Source organism: Lepidochelys kempii, chromosome 1, assembly GCF_965140285.1.
Source record: "Lepidochelys kempii isolate rLepKem1 chromosome 1, rLepKem1.hap1, whole genome shotgun sequence".
Lineage (NCBI taxonomy): Eukaryota > Metazoa > Chordata > Testudines > Cheloniidae > Lepidochelys > Lepidochelys kempii.
This window is the reverse complement of record NC_136380.1, coordinates 253527786-253549367: the sequence shown is the minus strand read 5'-3', so window position 1 is coordinate 253549367 and position 21582 is coordinate 253527786. Positions and strand designations below refer to the sequence as shown.

At 41.1% G+C, this 21582-nt stretch overlaps 2 protein-coding genes across 8 annotated transcripts in view; one reads left to right on the top strand and one right to left on the bottom strand.

Annotated features, from left to right (window-relative positions):
* APPL2 (adaptor protein, phosphotyrosine interacting with PH domain and leucine zipper 2) overlaps positions 1 to 13265 on the top strand; it is a 96044-nt gene extending 82779 nt beyond the window's left edge. Inside the window, exon 21 of one of the 3 annotated variants that reach the window (XM_073324198.2) lies at positions 10777 to 13265. In XM_073324198.2, coding sequence (XP_073180299.1) covers positions 10777 to 10830 — 54 coding nt within the window. In that variant the 3' untranslated portion in view covers positions 10831 to 13265. Of the gene's footprint in view, positions 1 to 4837; positions 4866 to 6616; positions 7041 to 10776 lie in introns of those variants that run through there. The other 2 variants (XM_073324180.1, XM_073324213.1) reach the window with 2 other exon arrangements.
* The window catches only part of WASHC4 (WASH complex subunit 4), a 65845-nt gene that overhangs the window by 24455 nt on the left and 19808 nt on the right, over positions 1 to 21582 (bottom strand). For all 5 annotated transcript variants that reach the window (XM_073324121.2, XM_073324131.2, XM_073324149.2 and 2 more), the window contains 10 exons: positions 21214 to 21317; positions 13035 to 13155; positions 10274 to 10397; positions 10033 to 10160; positions 9006 to 9166; positions 7674 to 7800; positions 5792 to 5917; positions 5159 to 5266; positions 1189 to 1335; positions 937 to 1016 (listed from right to left, as the gene is read on the bottom strand). In XM_073324121.2, coding sequence (XP_073180222.1) covers positions 937 to 1016; positions 1189 to 1335; positions 5159 to 5266; positions 5792 to 5917; positions 7674 to 7800; positions 9006 to 9166; positions 10033 to 10160; positions 10274 to 10397; positions 13035 to 13155; positions 21214 to 21317 — 1226 coding nt within the window. The remainder of the gene's footprint in view (positions 1 to 936; positions 1017 to 1188; positions 1336 to 5158; positions 5267 to 5791; positions 5918 to 7673; positions 7801 to 9005; positions 9167 to 10032; positions 10161 to 10273; positions 10398 to 13034; positions 13156 to 21213; positions 21318 to 21582) is intronic.

The window sequence follows — 21582 nt, the reverse complement described above, 5'->3', positions numbered from 1 at the left end:
TACAATCATCTATGCCAAAAGTTATTTCACAGCACTAATGCTCAAGATACACCTGTACATGGTATTTATTATTTTTCCACTGGCCTTCAAAAGAAAACATAAGCTCTTTGATAAATGGATACCCATTTTCACTTATATCTGTAAGCACCATATCAAGCTACTGAAATGCTGTTTCAAGGTATACCATACCTAACCTCTGTAATGATATCTTTATGGTTCCTACAGCAACATTATAGAAAAGGAATTATTCTGGTCTCTGGCTCAGTATTTTGTACACCAGTGACAAAATACTGAGCCACATGCAGACTCTTCCTCACTGATGCTAGCAGTAGATACTGAACTTGAAAATGTTGACAGTTTATAAAGCATTAAGAAGGTATGCTGTCATGGTACAAATTCATTTACGTTACTAGAGTTTACATGACATGCCCAAAGCATACGTGTAGGTCCACAGACCATCAAGGTTCTAGGAATAAAATGTGTGTATAATAGTGTTTGCACAAAATCATTACTAAACATTTCACAGCCAGTTACAATTTACACCAGCTTAGGAGGGAGGTTTTTATGTAAAATGCAACATACTGCAGGAAGCCTAATCATTAATATGGAGGTATAAAAACCAAGGAGGCTACAGGCCCAAAAAGTGATGGTCCATGTCAAATCAAACAAAAACCATGGTGCACCACTCAACAAGACCTGCATTTCTGCAAGCTACTCCTCCTCATTAAAGATTATAAAGATTTCATTATAGAATTCTGTGGCCCATACTCTGGCCAATCCTGGTCTTCAATGTACATGAAAACAGTCAACTACACGTAGTTAAGTATAGAACACAGAACATCCTGCAAGATTTCATAAACTGCATCATGAAATCTCAACACACGAGCTGACACTGCTTTCTCCCCTCCCCCCATCCCATCCTTTTGTGCTGATTACCGCTCCTTAAGTTCACTGATTAAGTCCAGTTTCTTCATAACTACTTGGAGGGGAAGCAGCTCTTCATCTTTAAATGTTTTCTGTTAAGAAAAAAAACAGCAGAGGAAAATGGGCAAAATCATTTATTACTTAACTGGAAAATAGCAATTACTGTACTTTAAAAGTCATCACAACAGTTGAGCGATAAAGCTGTTCATTACAGCTAACAAGGCAACACACAGTAGTGAGGGTTTGAGTAATAGTTGCACTTACCAGCTGTGTGCCCACACTAAGTGCAAGGGAAACAATAAGGCGCCTCTGTTTTGTACTTGGCCCGTTGAGGGTATTCTCAGCCAATACCAGAGCAGAGAGCACATCCAGGCGCTGCTCACTGTATTTTTTGTCAGAAATTACTCTTTTCTTGATGGGAGAAACAAAAATAGCAGCTCAAATTTTATATTCATGGAAAAGGTATCAGAGACCAAAAGCAGCAGCCTATTCTTTTATTTGAAAATTTGGGCACTTGTCACACCGTTTCCAATAATATTCTATAAATTAGGCTTTTTGAACCAAGCTAAGTAAATCCAGAATACTTCGCCTACCAAATTTAATTGGATTCTCTATTGTAAATGCTGGTAAAGATACATAACTCAGCACTGGCATAAGACAGGTACACAGTAAACAGGCATTGTGGAAGCATGCACATAGCTTTGCATGTACACATCACTTCTGTTGTATACACCATCTCTACTATTCCTGTAGGAGTGCTTTCTTTCAGTAGGAAGAAATCCAGCAGTGCCCAACTTTATGGGCTGAATAACCACAAATCTATAAGTGCACACATGAAGAAGGTCCCCAAGGCAACCAGCACTTGTCTATCACATTGTGCAAGCGGAAAAACATAGCAAGGACCAACTACCAAAGTGAGCTCCCAGTTCTGCTCCCACTGCAGCATGTGGAATTTTTTGCAATGGACTTCAGTGGGAATGTGATCAGTGACTAGCTAGACTCATATTTAGGAGTATGGACTTGATTCAAAAGAGGTATGACTCTCTTCAAGATTTGGTGCAATAGGAGAGAATTCCTTCTCTGATTATAAGAATATACGCTCAGCTTGAAACTCTTCCCCTTCAGTGCTGTCACATGTTCCAGGTACATGCAGCAAAACAACTGCTGTGCTGCAGAATAGACTATGTACACCCTAATGCTGCATTAATTTGGAAAAACACATTAACAGATTAGCAGGTACCACAGAGGGCCTGCAGTAAGTGACTTTATGCTGTTTACTGATATTAGCCTTTTGTTTACTTTTTAAGAAGGGGATTAATTAAACATCAGCCTATTCATACAGTGGGTTGGGGGGTGTAAATCTCTTATTCCTGGTATCTGTTTGACATACAAATCTTTTAGTGCGCTTGGATCATATTGCTATTTTTAAAGCTTGGAATTTATTTAAAGCTGTAAAAAAACTATAGAACAATTATCTGAACCATATGGGTATTGCCCATTTTTTAAAGCATGTGTAGTTTTCATAGCAGCTTTATTGTTTCAGACAGGTTTCCTGGTTCTCTGTTCAACAGTGATACCCTTGAAATGTGTTAGATCTGTCTATTAAACTACAACAAACATTTTGTTTATACTAAAAATGTGATGGAGGAGATGTGCTAGATTATAGCTAAATTTATGTTACATATATTAAGTAAGAATCTGAAAAATATGCATATCTACTGTTTAAATATGTAATGTGTTAAACACTGAGCAGAATTATGCGCACAAGAGAAATGGAAGAAATGGAAAATCCAATAGCACCATTTACATCATGCATGTATCTTCCTTTGGAGTTCAGCTGCAAGAGAACATATATACTAGCATTTCACATCAGGAGAGCTAAGCTGAAAACCCATTTTCCCCTTTGCCCACATAACGTAATTCAGAAATCCAAGGGCAGCAAGTGTTCCAAGTGAGGTGCATTGGTCCCACTTCTGGGAAAGCTTGCACAGCACCTGTGTACATTTTATATCAGACAACTGGCACTTCCATAAGCATTAAATTTACCCTACCCTTTCCTTTTAAAGAATTTGAACATTATATAGTAATCATTGAAAGTACTGTATATGTGAGGCCCTAAAATTGTACCAGCCTGCATGCTTATACACACCATCGCAAATCACTTTAATAAAATAACAGTAAAGCAATAAAGTAACAAAGAACAAGCAGGCCAAATGAAAGAACAGCACCCATCTGTGGAGTCACAGGTAGGGCTGTCGATTAATTGCAGTTAACTCATGCGATTAACTCAAAAAAATTAATCACGATTAAAAAAATTAATTGTGATTAATCAGTTTTAATCGTACTGTTAAACAATAGAATACTGTACCAATTGAAATATATTAAATATTTTGGATGTTTTTCTACATTTTCATATATACTGTATTCTGTGTTATAATTGAAATCAAAGTGTACATTATTTTATTACAAATATTTGCACTATACAAACGGCAAACAAAAGAAATAGTATTTTTCAATTCACCTCATACAAGTAGTGTAGTACAATCTCTGTCATGAAAGTGCAACTTACAAATGTAGATTTTTTTTTGTTACATAACTGCACTCAAAAACAAAACAATGTAAAGCTTCAGAGCCTACAAGTCCACTCAGTCCTACTTCTTGTTCAGCCAATCGCTAAGACAAACAAGTTTGTATACATTTATAGGAGATAATGCTGCTCTCTTCTTATTTACAATATCACCAGAAAGTGAGAATAGCTATTTGCATGGCACTTATGCAGCTGGTATTGCAAGGTATTTATGTGCCAGATATGCTAAACATTTGTATGCTCCTTCATGCTTTAGCCACCATTCCAGACAACATGCTTCCATGCTGATGACGCTCGTTAAAAAAATAATGAGTTAATTAAATTTGTGACTGAATTCTTTGGGGGGAGAATTGTATCTCTCCTGCTCTGTTTTACCCACATTCTGCCATATATTTCATGTTATAGCACTGTCGGATGATTACCCAGCACATGCTGTTCATTTTAAGAACACTTTCACTGCAGATCTGACAAAACACAAAGAAGATATCAATGTGAAATTTTTAAAAATAGCTACAGCACTGGACCCAAGGTTTAAGAATCTGAAGTGCCTTCCAAAATCTGAGAGTGACGAGGTATGGAGCATGCTTTCAGAAATCTTAAAAGAGCAACACTCCAAAGTGGAAACTACAGAACCTGAACCACCAAAAAAGAAAATCAACCTTCTGCTGATGGCGGCATCTGACTCAGATAATGAAAATGAACATGAGTCGGTCCGCACTACTTTGGATTGTTATCGAGCAGAATCCGTCATCAGTATGGAAGCATGTCCTATGGAATGGTGGTTGAAGCATGAAGGGACATATGAATCTTTAGCGCACCAGGCATGTGAATATCTTGCAACGCCAGCTAGAACAGTGCCATGAGAATGCCTGTTCTCACTTTCAGGTGACATTATAAACAAGGAGCGGGCAGCATTACCTCCTGCAAATGTAAACAAACTGGACTGGCTGAACAAAAAGTAGGACTGAATGGACTTGCAGGCTCTAAAATCTTACATTGTTTTGTTTTTGAATGCAGTTTTTTGTACTTAATTCTACATTTGTAAGTTCAACTTTCATGGTAAAGAGATTGCACTACAGTACTTGTATTAGGTGAATTGAAAAGTACTATTTCTTTTGGGGGGGGTTTACAGTGCAAATACTTGTAATCAAAAATAAATAAAAAGTGAGCACTGTACACTTTGTATTGTGTGTTGTAATTGAAATCAATACATTTGAAAACGTCAAAAACATCCAAAAATCTTTAAATAAATGGTATTCTATTATTGTTTAACAGTGCACTTTATTGTGCGCTTAATCACATTTAATTTTTTTAATTGTTTGACAGCCCTAGTCACAGGAAAAGATCAGAACAAGGCCAAGACATGAGGAGCAAGTGGATACAAGAATGGAGCGAGTGTGCGCGCCACTGGGGGAAGAAAGAGGAGCGACATAACAGGAATATCATCTTTGTTGCATGTCAGTACAGTGACTAGAACAATGGGGCCCTGATTCTTGGTTAGGGTTCTTAAGTGCTATAATAAAAACAGCAGCAACAGAAATTGTAATGGACAGGGTGGAGCGAGACCACAGACAGTTTCAAATCAGACAAAAAATTTTGATTTTGAATGAGAGGTTAAATGAAACTATTGAAACTTGGATTACATACCTTGGCTATAGAAATAGAGTTAAGAGCCTGATGCTGGAGATGCTGAGTTATGTGTGTCACAGAATCTGCCACAACCATACTTCTTCTATAAAATGTATGTTCTATTGCCTGCAGTCAGTTCCAAAACACAGTGGTTCATATTAATTATAAAGTGGCAATTTAAGTAATTTCTTTCTATACTAACCACACTGTCCACCTGGCAATATAGGATTTCCCTTCACCACCCTTGTATTTTAGATTAACTAGAGATGATGAACACCCAACACTTTTGCAAAAAATCAGACCACTTATTAAGACATCCATATATGGTTTTCAGACCCTAACTTGAGGTAACCATTTCTCTTTTAAAATCTTAGCCCTATGTGTTCTCTATTTCAGCTCAACTTTAGAAAGATACTCTTCAAAACAGTGAACATCTTTCCCTGCAAAAAAATAGGATTGAGATAAAAAGCAAACTGTGGAAGGTGTTTAGAAATTACATAAATATACCTTCCCTTTCTCTTCTCCATCCCATCCAACCTTTAAGTAGAAGTCACTTTGAAGTATTCTATCACTCAGTTCTTTGCATGTGGTGTCTCACAGCAGCTCTATGATAATGCTTAGATGAAATCATAATGCAATCCTATAACCTACCTTGAGAAGTTCCACAAGTCTGCATAATGCTTTCACTGAGGTTTTGGTCATAGGTTTTTGCATTGACATGTAGAGATTCATTGTGGTTTTAATGATGGTGCTAAGGCTGTAAGCATAAAGAAAACCCTAGAAACAAATTGGGGGAAAAAAATAATCTCCACAGTAATGTCAGACAAGTAAATATTCTCAATTTTTTTATTACCATGCAGAACATAAATTCCTGCCTTTTCACTAGCCCCTCCAGAGCATAAGCAGCTCTCTTATGGACAGTCCAAGCTTGTATAGTCACATAAAACTGGAAGTGAAGATCTGTCAGTTAGTTTGCAATTATGAAGCTGCAAAGGAATCAGCAAGTCATTAAGTCAGCTAACTATAGCTTTAGGAACAATCAGTACAATTAGATCACAAGCCAGTGAACCAAGCATTCAGACAGACTAATCGCAGTTCGAGTTCACTGTAACCAAACTAGGGTCACTAAATGTCCCAATATTAGAGGCTTTGTCTTATATATGCAACTATACCGCCCTGCCACCCCCACCCCCAAAAAAAAAGCGTACCAATTTTTCACACTTGCTATCTGCTCACCCTAAACCCAACCAAGAGGCATCAAGGTAGAGAAATTGGACTAGGATGAGCAAAAACAGTTGCATAGTCCCCAAGAGATAAGTGAAATCAGTAAGATACATGAAGTCATTGTAAACCTCTACAAATTCTTTAAAAATCCATATTTCAAAATAAAAAACAAAGGAATGGAAAACTGAAAAAAAACCAAAGAATATCATTAACATAGGCATTAAAATGTGCAAACTCTTTCAATCAATTTAGGCTACATCCAGAAAGTCCAGAAGAGCATCCAAGTATTCAAAACACAACTTTCAAATGGAATACAGCAAAAACTTGGAGAAATACAGCAAGTTAAAGGTGAAACTTTCAATTTGGTATAGAGAAAAATAGCACAGCATATTAAAAGTAACTACTCCAAATGAGAAGAATAGATTCTCCCATTGGGATATCTTCAGATCCTTAATTCTTTATTTATTCTCATTTTAAGGAGAGTTTAAGTATTAAAAAAAAAAAAACTTTTCATGTATAATGTGAGCTCAGAAGGAAAAAATTGATACTGAAACCTGGAACTATCAGTATCCATCAACAAAGGCAGAAGTGAGGACAGAGCTGTGACAAATTAATGGAGAAGACACTAGTGTTGTGTCTATTGTACATTCTCTATTAAACCTGAATTTATTTTTGATCAATGTTTCGTCAGGAAGCGGCATACAAAATGTGAAAAAAATAAATGCAGAAATCATGTATACATACAGCAAAACTATGCACTCTTACCAGAAAAGAAAATTAATTGCATCAGATGCTAAAGAGAGAATCCCAAAGCACTGTCGTTGAGTGCAACACAATTAGGCAATAGCCTGGAACTTGTTGCCAGAAATAAGAATATGATAAATACAACTAAATTTGACCCTCATCCCTGCCCCAATGTAAGCATCTCAGCATTGACAGTATACTCGAGAAAGACTACATGGGAAATGGGAACTACCTTGGGAAATCACTGAAGCTTCATTGGAAAGATTCCAGCTTCAGCCCATGAAGATTCACTCAGACATACTACTTTTTTCACTTCCCAGAAAGCCCCATTTCTATCATTCTATTCTATACCGTTCTATTAAGAACTAGACTGGACAACACATTTGAGAACATATTGCAGGGAAAAACCCTGCATTTGCAAGGGAACGCTAAGACGACCACATAACTTCTATGATTCGTTTTCAATACTCACTAGCTTCCTTCTAATCACCCAGTTCCTCATGCAAAAAGCAGCACAAATACACTACATATAATTCAACTAGCAGCATAGTGAAAAATAACCCACCTGTATAAAGACATTACATCTGTTAGAAAGGTCTTCTGCAAACTTATCCATCCGCTGTTCCTTAGACAAGATAGATTCCATTTTTGTCATCCATGAGCTCACAAAGACATAATATGACTGCATCTCTCTGGAGAAAGAAAAACAGGTTACTCACTTCTGTAAGTGAGAGACACAAGCTTCTGAGCTTAGACAGAGTTCTTCTTCAGGTCTGGGAAACGTACGCAGTGCATCACAACTGAGTGGACACTCTGCATACGTTTCCCAGTCCTGATGAAGAGCTCTGTGTAAGCTCAAAGCTTGACTCTCTCACCAACAGCAGTGGGTTCAATAAAAAAAAAATATTACTTTCCCTATTCACTTTCTCCATGCCATTCATAATTTTATAGACCTCTATCATATTCCCATTTAATTATCTCTTTTCTAAACTGAACAGTCCCAGTCTTTTTAATCACTCCTCCTCATCTGGAAGCTGTTTCAGCCCTAATCATTTTTGTTGCCCTTCTCTGTACCATTCCCAATATTAACATATCTTTTTTGAGATGGAGTGACCAGAACTGCACACAGTATTAAAGGTGTGAATGCACCATGGATTTACCAGTGGCATTATATTTTCTAATTCCTTTCCTAATAGCTCCTAAAATTCTGTTAACTTTTTTTTGACTGGTGCTTACCACTGAACAGATATTTTCAGAGAAGTATCCATAGTGATTCCAAGATCTTTCTTGCAAGGTAACGACGAATTTGGAGCCCATCATTTTGTATGTATCGTTGGGATTAATTTTTCCAAAGTGCATTACATTTTGCATTTATCAACACTGAATTTCATCTGCCATTTTGTTGCCCAGTCACCCAGTTTTGTGAGATCCCTTTGTATCTCTTCACAGACAGCTATCTAGCTATCGAGTCATTTTGTATTGTCTGAAAACTTTGACACCCCTTTGTTTACCCCCTTTTCCAGCTCTTTTCTGTTGTATAGCATTGGTCCCAGTACAGATCCTTGGGGGACACTGCTATTTTATCTCTCTCCATTGGGAAAATTGATGTTTATTCCTATACTTTGTTTCCTATCTTTTAACCAGTTACGGATCCATGAGAGGACCTTCCCATCTATCCCATGACTGCTTACTTTGCTTAAGAGTGTTTGGTGTGGGGCCTTGTAAAAGGCTTTCTGAAAGTTGAAATCCTCAAAGAATTCTAACAGACTGAGGCATGATTTCCTTTTGCAAAAGCCATGTTGACTTTTCCCCAATATATCATGTTCATTTTGTTCTTCTAAGTTTGTTAATGATAATAAGTAGTATCTCAAAAGGTGCAGTCCTTTATAAAACCTACTTGGTAAGTAACTGAGCCTTCTGTTGTAGAAAACTCTCCCTTTGAGTTTTAATCGCATGATGGCTTCTCCTATCCAGAAGTTTGGCAGCAGCGGGCATTTTCTGGATCAGAAAGTTATCAGCAAACCAAATAATATTAGCAGTTAATGTGATGGCGGGCACCTAGAGCACCAAAAGAGGAGAAAAAATTAAAATCAAACAAATGGGTAGCAATTCCTAATAATTAGGATTGACATGAAATTAATTCCAGTCACAAAAATCTAAAAAAAAAAAAAAAGAAATCAACATTATACCACTCCTCACAAGCTCAGAACTTTTTTACTTGAACTATTCGTTATACGTCAGAAAGAGTGCAAAACTTTAACAGTATTAATCAACTATTCTTTGTATGCAGCACAAGTGCTATGCATTTAAAAAAAAAAGTTCCTGCCCTGAAAAGCATATATTTACATCAATACGCAGAATTATTATTATAAATGTTTCTCTGGTGTTAAGCCACACACTGCTCATATGTTCATGTATTTTGAATGAGCTACAATATATTCTACTGTAGTCAAGATTTTCCACTTTGCACGAATGCCAGGAAATCTTACGGCCAAAGCGTTAAGGTACAAAGTCTTTCCTCAATCCCCTAATATACTAGAAAAAATACACAAATAGAAACCACAATAAAAAATATTTTTTCTCCTCAAGAACATTAACTATCTTTAATAAAATCAAAACATTTCACTTCTGTAACTTAGCTAAGCTTGTAACCCAATCTAAAACCATCAAGAGAGTAAATAAGTCAACTTATCCAAAAATAAGCTTTTAAAAAGTTAGAATAATATTAAAGCTGACACATCTAATACTGATAGCAAAGAAATGGAGATGAGGTAGACACAACCTCCTTTTGTACTCAGAATAATTATGTTTTACTTCTGAAAAACCTAACCATACTGCATTTTAATAAAAACTAAAATATAATTAATTTCATTTTGCTTTTAATATATTTTTAAAATTATTAAAGGAAACAGCAAAATCTTCACCTTTTTGCCAATGTCCAGTAACGATTTGTAAAATTTCTTGTCTACTGTCCGAAAAATCTGAAAATGCAGTACAAAGAGACCACAAATTCCTACGTACTTATCTCTCTGGTCAATTTCTGAGGGTTCACCTTGTATAAATACATACAGAAGAAAATATTTTTGAAATCTGTTTCTAGACAAACAATATAAAAACTTTTACAAACAATGAAGTCCGCATGAAAAAAAGCGCATCTTGAATTACCAAGTTTAGCTTCAACATTTGCAAAAATTGTGCGAATACTATGTGCAAACTCTTCAGCAAAAGTGCTATTCTTCGAGACAGCCACTCCTCCATTGAGAGTGTCAAACTGTTGTTCTATACATGCCTGAAAGAAAACAATACTCATTTACAATGCTAGTTTCATGAAGTTTCGGCATTCAGTGAATATTGTTATTACAAATAGGTTGTCTCATAGCATGAATCTGGAAAGTCACAGTTTCAATTTAGAACACAGGTGAAGTCAATGTTCAGATGTGTTTTGTCTGGTTTATTACACTGAATGAATTTTAGTAATGGGGGGAAGAGATTTTTTTTTTATTTTCTTTTTTTAGCAAGAATGTGGGCTTTATGTTTTGTAATTGATTCGTTTTGCTTATGTAAAGCACTCAGACAACTCAGTTGTGGGAGATTATATGCATTTCCAGAATAAAATACATTACTAAAAAGCTCTTGGCTGATCAAGGGTATTGCCTCATTTTTTTTAGGATGTGAATCATGAAGCTGAGATGTTCAACAACAGGACACACATGATATGGTAACCTTAGTAAGGAAAGATGAAAAGTATGTTGGTGGATATATTGGAAAATATTTAATAATTTATAATTTTGTTTTAATATATCCTTCACGTTCTTTGTTCCGGTCAAGGAGGAAAAAAAATTGTCTTGCTTGCATACTGGACAAATTCCTATTGAGCCATCCAAATTAAACATACAATAAAGTCTTTGTGTAAATGTGACATCGGAGAGAATTAAAATGGAAAATTCTTCTTATGTAGCTGGCAATCCGATTCCATAAAGTAAGAAGCATTTCTCGCTGAATAAACTGAACTGTTTGACAATAAAGTGTACTTACAATTGGCATTTAGGAGGTTATTTGTAGGAGCAGGGGACTGACATTAATTAGGATATAACAATTAGAAAAGACCTAAGTGTAACATAATGTGAAATGTCTATCTTGTTTTAATGCTTGTTTAACATATCAAAAAAAAGTTTACAATTTCAAATTTAAGTATTAAGGGCCAAATCCTCAGCTGGTGTATTTCAGCATAGTTCCACTGAGACAATGCAGCTACACTGATTCCCACCATCTGAACCCCTTTAATTTCCATATTTAAAGTTTAAGAAAGACTTTCTTAAAACAAAGATCTCCACGCAGTTTTAGGTCAAGATATCCAAGACTGTTAAGTTTGTAAAAGAACAACACAGAATTTTTGGCTTGAAAGACTATTCGTGCCTGTAGAATCCAATTTATTTCTTACATAATTTGCCATCGCTACATGCCATCCACCTGCATCAGTGGGGACAGTCCCAGCAGCAAGGAAAGGAGACACTCGCCAAGGGACAATAGGTAGCTCCTCCCCTGGTAGCCTCAGGCACCCATTGACCAGCTGGGCAAGAGGTATTCTGATTGGTCAGCATTCCCCAGCTCCCAGGATTTAGCCCAGTGTAGGGGCCACATGGAACCTGTTTCAGCTCCGTTCCAGCAGCCCACCCTACCCACCCATATGAGGAACAGGAACTCAGCCTGATAGATGCTGCAGATCTAGCCAATTGCCTGTTTAGGGGGTAAGGAAGGAACTTTTCTCCCATGGGCCAATTGGTGGAGGACCAGGGAGTTTTGTGCCTGGCTCACAGCACCTCTAAGCCACAGTTGGTTAAGTATGAACATGCAGGGTACCTAACTGAGGTACTGGGTGGTGCTGTTTACTTGTTGAAACTTGCAGCTAGTTTCCAGGACAGTTGAGAGAATGCAATGAATGGTTCCCAGAGGTAACAGACCTGGGATTTTGGTGATGGGCCTTATGCTCATGTGATAAGTGGAGACCTTGTGGTCTTCATGGTCCCCATCCTGCTGCACCTGAATCGGGGAGGGTGCTTGGACTCAGAGAGCAGAATCCTGGGGAGTAGACTGAAGAGTGCTACCCAGCATTATAGGTTATATGGTAAGAAGCCCTGTAACCCCCCCACTGGAACCAATTAAATGCCCGTTATAGGAGAGTGTGGGTGATGGGCAGGTAGCACCCGTCACTTGTGTTAAAGCCTAATAAAAGTTGTGGCCTGCCATTTAATTCCAAGCCTGTGTCTGTTTTCATTTTTCCACTGTGTCCACATCAATGAAATTCTTGTTACAAACCTGATTACAGTACGGCATTTCTTACTCAGAAAAAACTCCCAGTGACTACAACAAAAGTGCAGGTCTGGGCTCATTATTGATTTGTGACTTTACAATTTACTATTCAGTGCACCAACTAGCTTGATCAACACACAATTTTCCCTAGGCTCTGTCAATACCATAATCTGCCTAAAACGTCAGTATCACAAATGCAGTCACTTTTCAACAAGACTGCTACCAGCAGGCTTATAAACAATATGCATTCAAACTGTATTTTCAGGTTTTTTTCTCTGGCAAGAAATACTAGCTATGAACTTGCACATTTCTGGGCATTACCTTTTCTGGGCATTACCTTTTAGCCACAAGTTATTTTGTCATATGCACAAGCATGATGATGATTAAGGGGTATGATGAGAAGCTGCAGTTAAAATTCAGGTTTTAGCAAATACTTTCAAAATCAGAAATATTGTAGCTGCAAGGAAAATATCTAAAGTTAAATCATATCCAAAGAAAATCAAAGCACTTACAGAAGATCAATATCCTATCATACAACATTTTAGAAATTAAGTCCCTAGGATACAGCTTCCCACAGAACTGTGGAATGTGTGTTAGATGATCTAAATTTATTTACCTGGAATATCATTCCATCGAGTAACTGGCCTTCCAGTTTTAACAACAACTTCTCAAATGGCTTCAGTTTATCCTCCTGAATCCCAAACTTTGAAGGGTTGTGATGGACAGATTTTAGTAGCCTTGAGAAAGAACATACATAATCCAATTAAAATAAAATAACACAGTTTGTATCGCATCTTATATTTGTTTCAAGGAGTCCTCCATTCTAAGGGTATGTCTACACTGCAGCTGGGAGAGTGCTTCCCAGCATAGGTAGACAGACATGAGCTAGCTCTTCTCAAGCTAGTGTGCTACAAATTGCAGTGTAGCCCAAGGTAGCTTGGGCTAGCCACCTGAGTTCGAACCTGCCTGAACTCCCTGAGTATATACTTGGGCAACTAGCCCAAGCTGCCACCCATGCTACCCCTGGTTGCACTGCTATTGTTAGCTCCATTAAAGCTAGCATGTTTGCCTACCCGCATTGGGAAGCACACTTCCAGCTGCAGTGTCGTTGTACCCTAAGCCCTGGTCTACACTAGGACTTTAGGTCGAATTTAGCAGCGTTAAATCAATGTAAACCTGCACCCGTCCACACAATGAAGCCCTTTATTTCGACTTAAAGGGCTCTTAAAATCGATTTCCTTACTCCACCCCTGACAAGTGGATTAGCGCTTAAATCGACGTTGCCGGCTCGAATTTGGGGTACTGTGGACACAATTCGATGGTATTGGCCTCTGGGAGCTATCCCAGAGTGCTCCATTGTGACCGCTCTGGACAGCACTCTCAACTCAGATGCACTGGCCAGGTAGACAGGAAAAGAACCGCGAACTTTTGAATCTCATTTCCTGTTTGGCCAGCGTGGCAAGCTGCAGGTGACCATGCAGAGCTCATCAGCACAGGTGACCATGATGGAGTCCCAGAATCGCAAAAGAGCTCCAGCATGGACCGAACGGGAGGTACGGGATCTGATCGCTGTTTGGGGAGAGGAATCCGTGCTATCAGAACTCCGTTCCAGTTTTCGAAATGCCAAAACCTTTGTCAAAATCTCCCAGGGCATGAAGGACAGAGGCCATAACAGGGACCCGAAGCAGTGCTGCGTGAAACTGAAGGAGCTGAGGCAAGCCTACCAGAAAACCAGAGAGGCAAACGGCCGCTCCGGGTCAGAGCCCCAAACATGCCGCTTCTATGATGAGCTGCATGCCATTTTAGGGGGTTCAGCCACCACTACCCCAGCCATGTTGTTTGACTCCTTCAATGGAGATGGAGGCAATACGGAAGCAGGTTTTGGGGACGAAGAAGAAGATGATGATGATGAGGTTGTAGATAGCTCACAGCAAGCAAGCGGAGAAACCGGTTTTCCCGACAGCCAGGAACTGTTTCTCACCCTGGACCTGGAGCCAGTACCCCCCGAACCCACCCAAGGCTGCCTCCTGGACCCAGCAGGCAGAGAAGGGACCTCTGGTGAGTGTACCTTTTAAAATACTATACATGGTTTAAAAGCAAGCATGTGAAAGGATTACCTTGCCCTGGCATTTGCGGTTCTCCTAGATGTAGTCCTAAAGCCTTTGCAAAAGGTTTCTGGGGAGGGCAGCCTTATTGCGTCCTTCATGGTAGGACACTTTACCACTCCAGGCCAGTAACATGTACTCGGGAATCATTGTAGAACAAAGCATTGCAGTGTATGTTTGCTGGCATTCAAACGACATCCGTTCTTTATCTCTCTGTGTTATCCTCAGGAGAGTGAGATATAATTCATGGTCACCTGGTTGAAATACAGTGCTTTTCTTCAGGGGACACTCAGAGGAGCCCATTCCTGCTGGGCTGTTTGCCTGTGGCTAAACAGAAATGTTCCCCGCTGTTAGCCACAGGGAGGGGGGAAGGTTGAGGGGGCAGTCATGCGGTGGGGGGAGGCAAAATGCGACCTTGTAACGAAAGCACATGTGCTATGTATGTAATGTTAACAGCAAGGAAAGAGTGTAGCCACTGTTTTATAAAATGTGTCTTTTTAAATACCGCTGTCCCTTTTTTTTTCTCCATCAGCTGCATGTGTTTCAATGATCACAGGATCGTCTCCTTCCCAGAGGCTAGTGAAGCTTAGAAAGAAAAAAAAATGCACTCGCGATGAAATGTTCTCCGAGCTCATGCTATCCTCCCACACTGACAGAGCACAGACGAATGCGTGGAGGCAAATAATGTCAGAGTGCAGGAAAGCACAAAATGACCGAGAGGAGAGGTGGCGGGCTGAAGACAGGACTGAAGCTCAAATGTGGCGGCAGCGTGATGAGAGGAGGCAGGATTCAATGCTGAGGCTGCTGGAGGACCAAACCAGTATGCTCCAGTGTATGGTTGAGCTGCAGCAAAGGCAGCTGGAGCACAGGCTGCCACTGCTGCCCCTCTGTAACCAACCGCCCTCCTCCCCAAGTTCCATAGCCTCCACACCCAGACGCCCAAGAACGCGGTGGGGGGGCCTCCGGCGAACCAGCCACTCCACCACAGAGGATTGCCCAAAAAAATAAAGCTGTCATTCAATAAATTTTAAAGTTGTAAACTTTTAAAGTGCTGTGCGGCATTTTCCTTCCCTCCTCCACCACCCTCCTGGGCTACCTTGGTAGTCATCCCCCTATTTGTGTGAGGAATGAATAAAGAATGCATGAATGTGAAGCAACAATGACTTTATTGCCTCTGCAAGCGGTGATTGAAGGGAGGAGGGGCGGATGGTTAGCTTACAGGGAAGTAGAGTGAACCAAGGGGCGGGGGGTTTCATCAAGGAGAAACAAACAGAACTTTCACACCGTAGCCTGGCCAGTCATGAAACTGGTTTTCAAAGCTTCTCTGATGCGTACCGTGCCCTCCTGTGTTCTTCTAACCGCCCTGGTGTCTGGATGCGCGTAACCAGCAGCCAGGTGATTTGCCTCAACCTCCCACCCCGCCATAAACGTTTCCCCCCTTACTCTCACAGATATTGTGGAGCACTCACCAAGCAGTAATAACAGTGGGAATATTGGTTTCGCTGAGGTCTAAGCGAGTCAGTAAACTGCGCCAGCGCGCCTTTAAACGTCCAAATGCACATTGTACCACCATTCTGCCCTTGCTCAGCCTGTAGTTGAACAGCTCCTGACTACTGTCCAGGCTGCCTGTGTACGGCTTCATGAGCCATGGCATTAAGGGGTAGGCTGGGTCCCCAAGGATACATATAGGCATTTCAACATCCCCAACAGTTATTTTCTGGTCTGGGAATAAAGTCCCTTCCTGCAGCTTTTGAAACAGACCAGAGTTCCTGAAGATGCGAGCGTCATGCACCTTTCCCGGCCATCCCACGTTGATGTTGGTGAAACGTCCCTTGTGAACCACCAGAGCTTGCAGCACTATCGAAAAGTACCCCTTGCGGTTTATGTACTCGGCGGCTTGGTGCTCCGGTGCCAAGATAGGGATATGGGTTCCGTCTATGGCCCCACCACAGTTAGGGAATCCCATTGCAGCTTTCAGAGAAATCTGTGTCCATGTCCTGATCACTCACGTGACCGCGCTGACGTCGCCTCCTCGCCCGGTATCGCTTTGCCAGGTTCCAGTGCTGCATATACTGCTGGATAATGCGTGTGGTGTTTAATGTGCTCCTAATTGCCAAAGTGAGCTGAGCAGCCTCCATGCTTGCCTTGGTATGGCGTCCGCACAGAAAAAAGTCGCGGAACGATTGTCTGCCGTTGCTCTGACGGAGGGAGGGGCGACTGACGACATGGCTTACAGGATTGGCTTCAGGGAGCAAAAATCAACAAAGGGGGTGTCTTTACATCAAGGAGTATTTCAGGCAGGACTTCACGGAGGGTTCCAATAAGAAATGGTGCACCTAAGTTATCGTTCTTATTGGAACAAGGAGGTTAGCCTGGCCTCTGATTGATACATGGCTAGATTTACCTCGCTGCACCTTCTCTGTGAGTGACTGCAATGTGACCTAGAGGAATGAGTCCCCTAGACAGGGGAGGGGGGGAAGCAAATGAGTACAAAACAAATCTGGTCTATTTCTTGTTTTGACCCACTCCATCTATCTTTTACATCTTTGGCTGGCAGCAGACGGTGCAGAAGGACTGCATGCCATCCACATCTCATGGCTGCTCGGCAGAAGATGGTACAGTACGACTGCTAGCCATCCTCATCTCTTGCCTGCCTGGCAGAAGATGGTACAATACGACTGCTAGCAGTCCATATCGCCTGCCCGCTCACCATAAGATGGTTCAATAGGACTGACTGCAGGACTAAAGAGAATAACCTGGTCAAGTCACTCCAAATTTAGTCCCTGCGCCCATGTCTGCCCAGGCGCTCCCAGCCGACGTGGCCAGGAACACCTCGGACACAACGAGGACGACTACCAGTCATATTGCACCGTCTGCTGCCAGAAGGCAATGGGTTGCTGCTACTGTGTAGCAATGCCATACCGCGTCTGCCAGCACCCAGGAGACATAGGGTGACGGTTACCTGAGCGGGCTCCATGCTTGCCGTGGTATGGCGTCTGCACAGGTAACTCAGGAAAAAAGGTAACTCACGAAACGATTGTCTGCCCTTGCTTTCACGGAGGGAGGGAGGGAACGGGGGCTTGACGATATGTACCCAGAACCACCCGCGACAATGTTTTAGCCCCATCAGGCATTGGGATCTCAACCCAGAATTCCAATGGGCAGCGGAGACTGCGGGAACTGTGGGATAGCTATCCACAGTGCAACACTCCGGAAGTCGACTCTAGCCTCGGTACTGTGGAAGCGCTCCGCCGAGTTAATGCACTTAATGCACTTAGAGCATTTTCTGTGGGGACACACACACTCGAATATATAAAACCGATTTCTAAAAAACCGACTTCTATAAATTCGACCTTATTCCGTAGTGTTGACATACCCTAAGAGTCTAGAGTCACTAGCACACAGATTGCAAACTGTGGGCTGTGACCCCAAATGGGGTCGTGCCATCAGCAGATGGGGTTCTGGGTCCAACAGGCCAGATTCAGCCTGCGAGACTATGCTGTTTACCCCTAAACGTGTCCAGATCTCCTCCACAAATGCTGCACCAGGAAGCTGCCCTTTTGTGTGGCCATTCTTATGATCTACAAAATGGCACTGTCTGCACATAAGAACGGCCCTACTGGGTCAGACCAAAGGTTCATCTAGCTCAGTATCCGGTCTGCCGACAGTGGCCAGTGCCAGATGCCCCGGAGGGAATGAACAGAATAGGTAATCATCAAGTGATCCATCCCGTCACCCATTCCCAGCTTCTGGCAAACAGAGGCTGGGGACACCATTCCTGCCCATCCTGGCTAATAGCCATTGATGGACCTATCCTCCATGAATATATCTAGTCCTTTTTTGAACCCTGTTATGGTCTTGGCCATCTCTTTTCCAAGCAGAAAAGTCCCAGTCTTATTAATCTCTCCTCATACGGAAGCCATTCCATACCCCTAATCATTTTTGTTGCCCTTTTCTGAACGTTTTCCAATTCCAATACACCTCTACCTAGATATAACACTGTCCTAGGGACCCAAAAAATCTTACTGCATTATAGGTGAAACCGCGTTATATCGAACTTGCTTTGATCCCCCAGAGCGCTGCTTTACCGTGTTATATCTGAATTAATGTTATATCGGGGTAGAGGTGTATATCTTTTTTGAGATGGGGCAATCACATCTGCACACAGTATTCAAGATGTGGCCATAACATGGATTTTTATAGAGGCAACATGATATTTTCTGTCCTATTATCTATCCCTTTCTTAATTATTCCCAGCATTCTGTTCTTTTTTTTTTTTGACTGCCACTGCACATTGAGTGGATGTTTCCAGAGAACTATCCACAATGACTCCAAGATCTCTTTCTTGAGTGGTAACACCTAATTTAGACCCCATCATTTTACATATATAGTTGGGGTTATGCTTTCCAATGTGCATTACTTTGCATTTATCAACATTAAATTTCATCTGCCATTTTGTTGCCCAGTCACCCAGTTTTGAGAGATCCTTTTGTAGCTCTTCGCAGTCTGCCTGGGTCATAACTATCTTTAGTAATTTTGTATCATCTGCAAATTTTGCCACCTCACTGTTTACCCCTTTTTCGAGATCATTTATGAATATGTTGAATAGGACTGGTACCAGAACAGACCCTTGGGGGACATCAATATTTACCTCTCTCCATTCTGAAAACTGACCATTTATATCTACCCTTTGTTTCCTATCTTTTAACCAGTTACCAATCCATGAGAGCACCTTCCCGCTTATCCCGTGGCAGCTTACTTTGCATAAGAGCCTTTGGTGATCTCACATGTACAGCGTGTGCAAAGGGTGCAGTGGGTACAGCAGTGCAGAGGGTGTACAGTGGGTACACTGGTGACCTCACATGTACAAAGGGTGCCATTCCGTAGATCAAAACAGCTGCCTCCTGGTACAGCATTTGTGGAGCAGATCCGGACACGCTGGCCGTGTGGAAGTGGCTGTGCAGATGCCAATTTGGCCATTTGTACCATCCGGCTGTGTAAGCACCCAGCTGAGGGACTTGAACGCAGAAGATCCTTATCAACAGCCTCACCAACAGAGCATCCTCTCTGCTCGAGCTGATAGGAGCTTCTGCTAGCCTTTTCTGAGATGCGAATCTGCAGTGGCTTGTAAACTCCTTAAGGAAGGGCCCATATCTTCTTTTATGCCACCCTGAGTACTCTGTTGGCACTCAAGGATAAAGAATCATAGTAAGTCACTGTCTCTGTGCTGCCCTAGTATCAGCACACAGGGCCTTCCTAAGTCGCGGCCTCATTTGCTTAACAGTGAATTCCTCTTTCTGATTTGTGATCAGAGTCACAGTGAACTCATTTTTACACAGGTTTCAGAGTAACAGCCGTGTTAGTCTGTATTCGCAAAAAGAAAAGGAGTACTTGTAGCACCTTAGAGACTAACCAATTTATTAGAGCATAAGCTTTCGTGAGCTACAGCTCACTTCATCAGATGCATATCGTGGAAACTGCAGCAGACTTTATATATACAGAGAGAATATGAACCAATACCTCCTCCCACCCCACTGTCCTGCTGGTAATAGCTTATCTAAAGTGATCATCAGGTGGGCCATTTCCAGCACAAATCCAGGTTTTCTCACCCTCCACCCCCCCACACAAATTCACTCTCCTGCTGGTGATAGCCCATCCAAAGTGACAACTCTTTACACAATGTGCATGACAATCAAGTTGGGCTATTTCCTGCACAAATCCAGGTTTTCTCACATCCCCCCCACCCCCATACACACACAAACTCATTTTTACAAACTTCATTTTTACACAGAGTATCTGCTTCAGCCTCCAGCAGCGAGTCTAGTAATGCAGTTAGGAATGGAAAACAAGGGTCTGAGAAACTTGCTTGCACATATAATGAGGCTTTCTTTGATTATGGCTTCACCAGTGTTTTGGTAAAGAATGAAGAAAGGCCTTAATGCCTGCTATGTCACACAGTGTTATCTAGCAGAGAGCATTAGAAAACATATTTAATGTCTAAATTCCTTGGATTCCTTGGTCACTATGTTGCCTTGCTGCTGTCTGGAGTCATAGGAAATGATAAGTCTCAAAACAGGGTCATGTAGGCCCCCCACACTAAACACATCCCGAACAGAATTTGTCTCTGCCCTTCACAAGGTAATAAATTTAAAGGTCACTGTGTCAGCATAGGCAATTTGCAGAAGAACAATACACCCCTATTGGAAGACTTCTATGAAATCTCAACTGATTTTGCACTACAGTAATTTTGCATAGAACTTGATCCTGCTCAAGCAAAAATTTCTATTCAAGTCCATAGGGCGACTCAAGTAAGAGTGACAGGATACTGTACAGTTTTAGCCACAGTTCACACTTCCTTTTAAGATAAGATTTCTTAACAAATACATTCTCTCTCAAACATCAGCAGCCATTATCCTTCTACTCAAGGTTGTAACAGCAGCCCAAGTTAACAGGCTAAGTTTGTAGGGGTTTTGATCTGGCACTGTAAGTTTTTACTTGCACCAGTAAGATGACACAATGAAGAGCCAACTCTGCTCCCACTGAAGTCAGTGGCAACTCTCATTGACACAGGCTTAAGCCCTAGAAGTTTAGCAAATACCAGGGCTTTCAACTCATTTTCTTTAGACCTAAATTTACCCACCTGTTTTTAATATTTACACTGGAAATATGTCTAAGGCTCCAACTGCATACCTTTTGTACATGGTCCAGTGGTCTTTCAGAGTGGCATGATTGTCAACTATTTCATCCAGCGTGAGTAAGACTGTCAGCAGCTCCCCTAGATGCTCATACATAGTCTGTTAAAGAAGTTCCAGTAGTTACCAATGGTTTCATGCCATGTAAACAAAGATTTTTTTTACCCCATTTTAGTGTTCTTTCACTACAGAGAAGGAATGTTACAGTTAGCATGGAGGTGCCACTCATAAGCTAGCTGACCTGTCTTGACAATGAAGGTAGGATTCTCAAACAGTGTTTGTGACGCACAAGCACAAGACCCATCCACTTTTAATCTAAGAAAGTTAGCATTTGCCATATCTGGATGTAATGACCATTTCCATATAA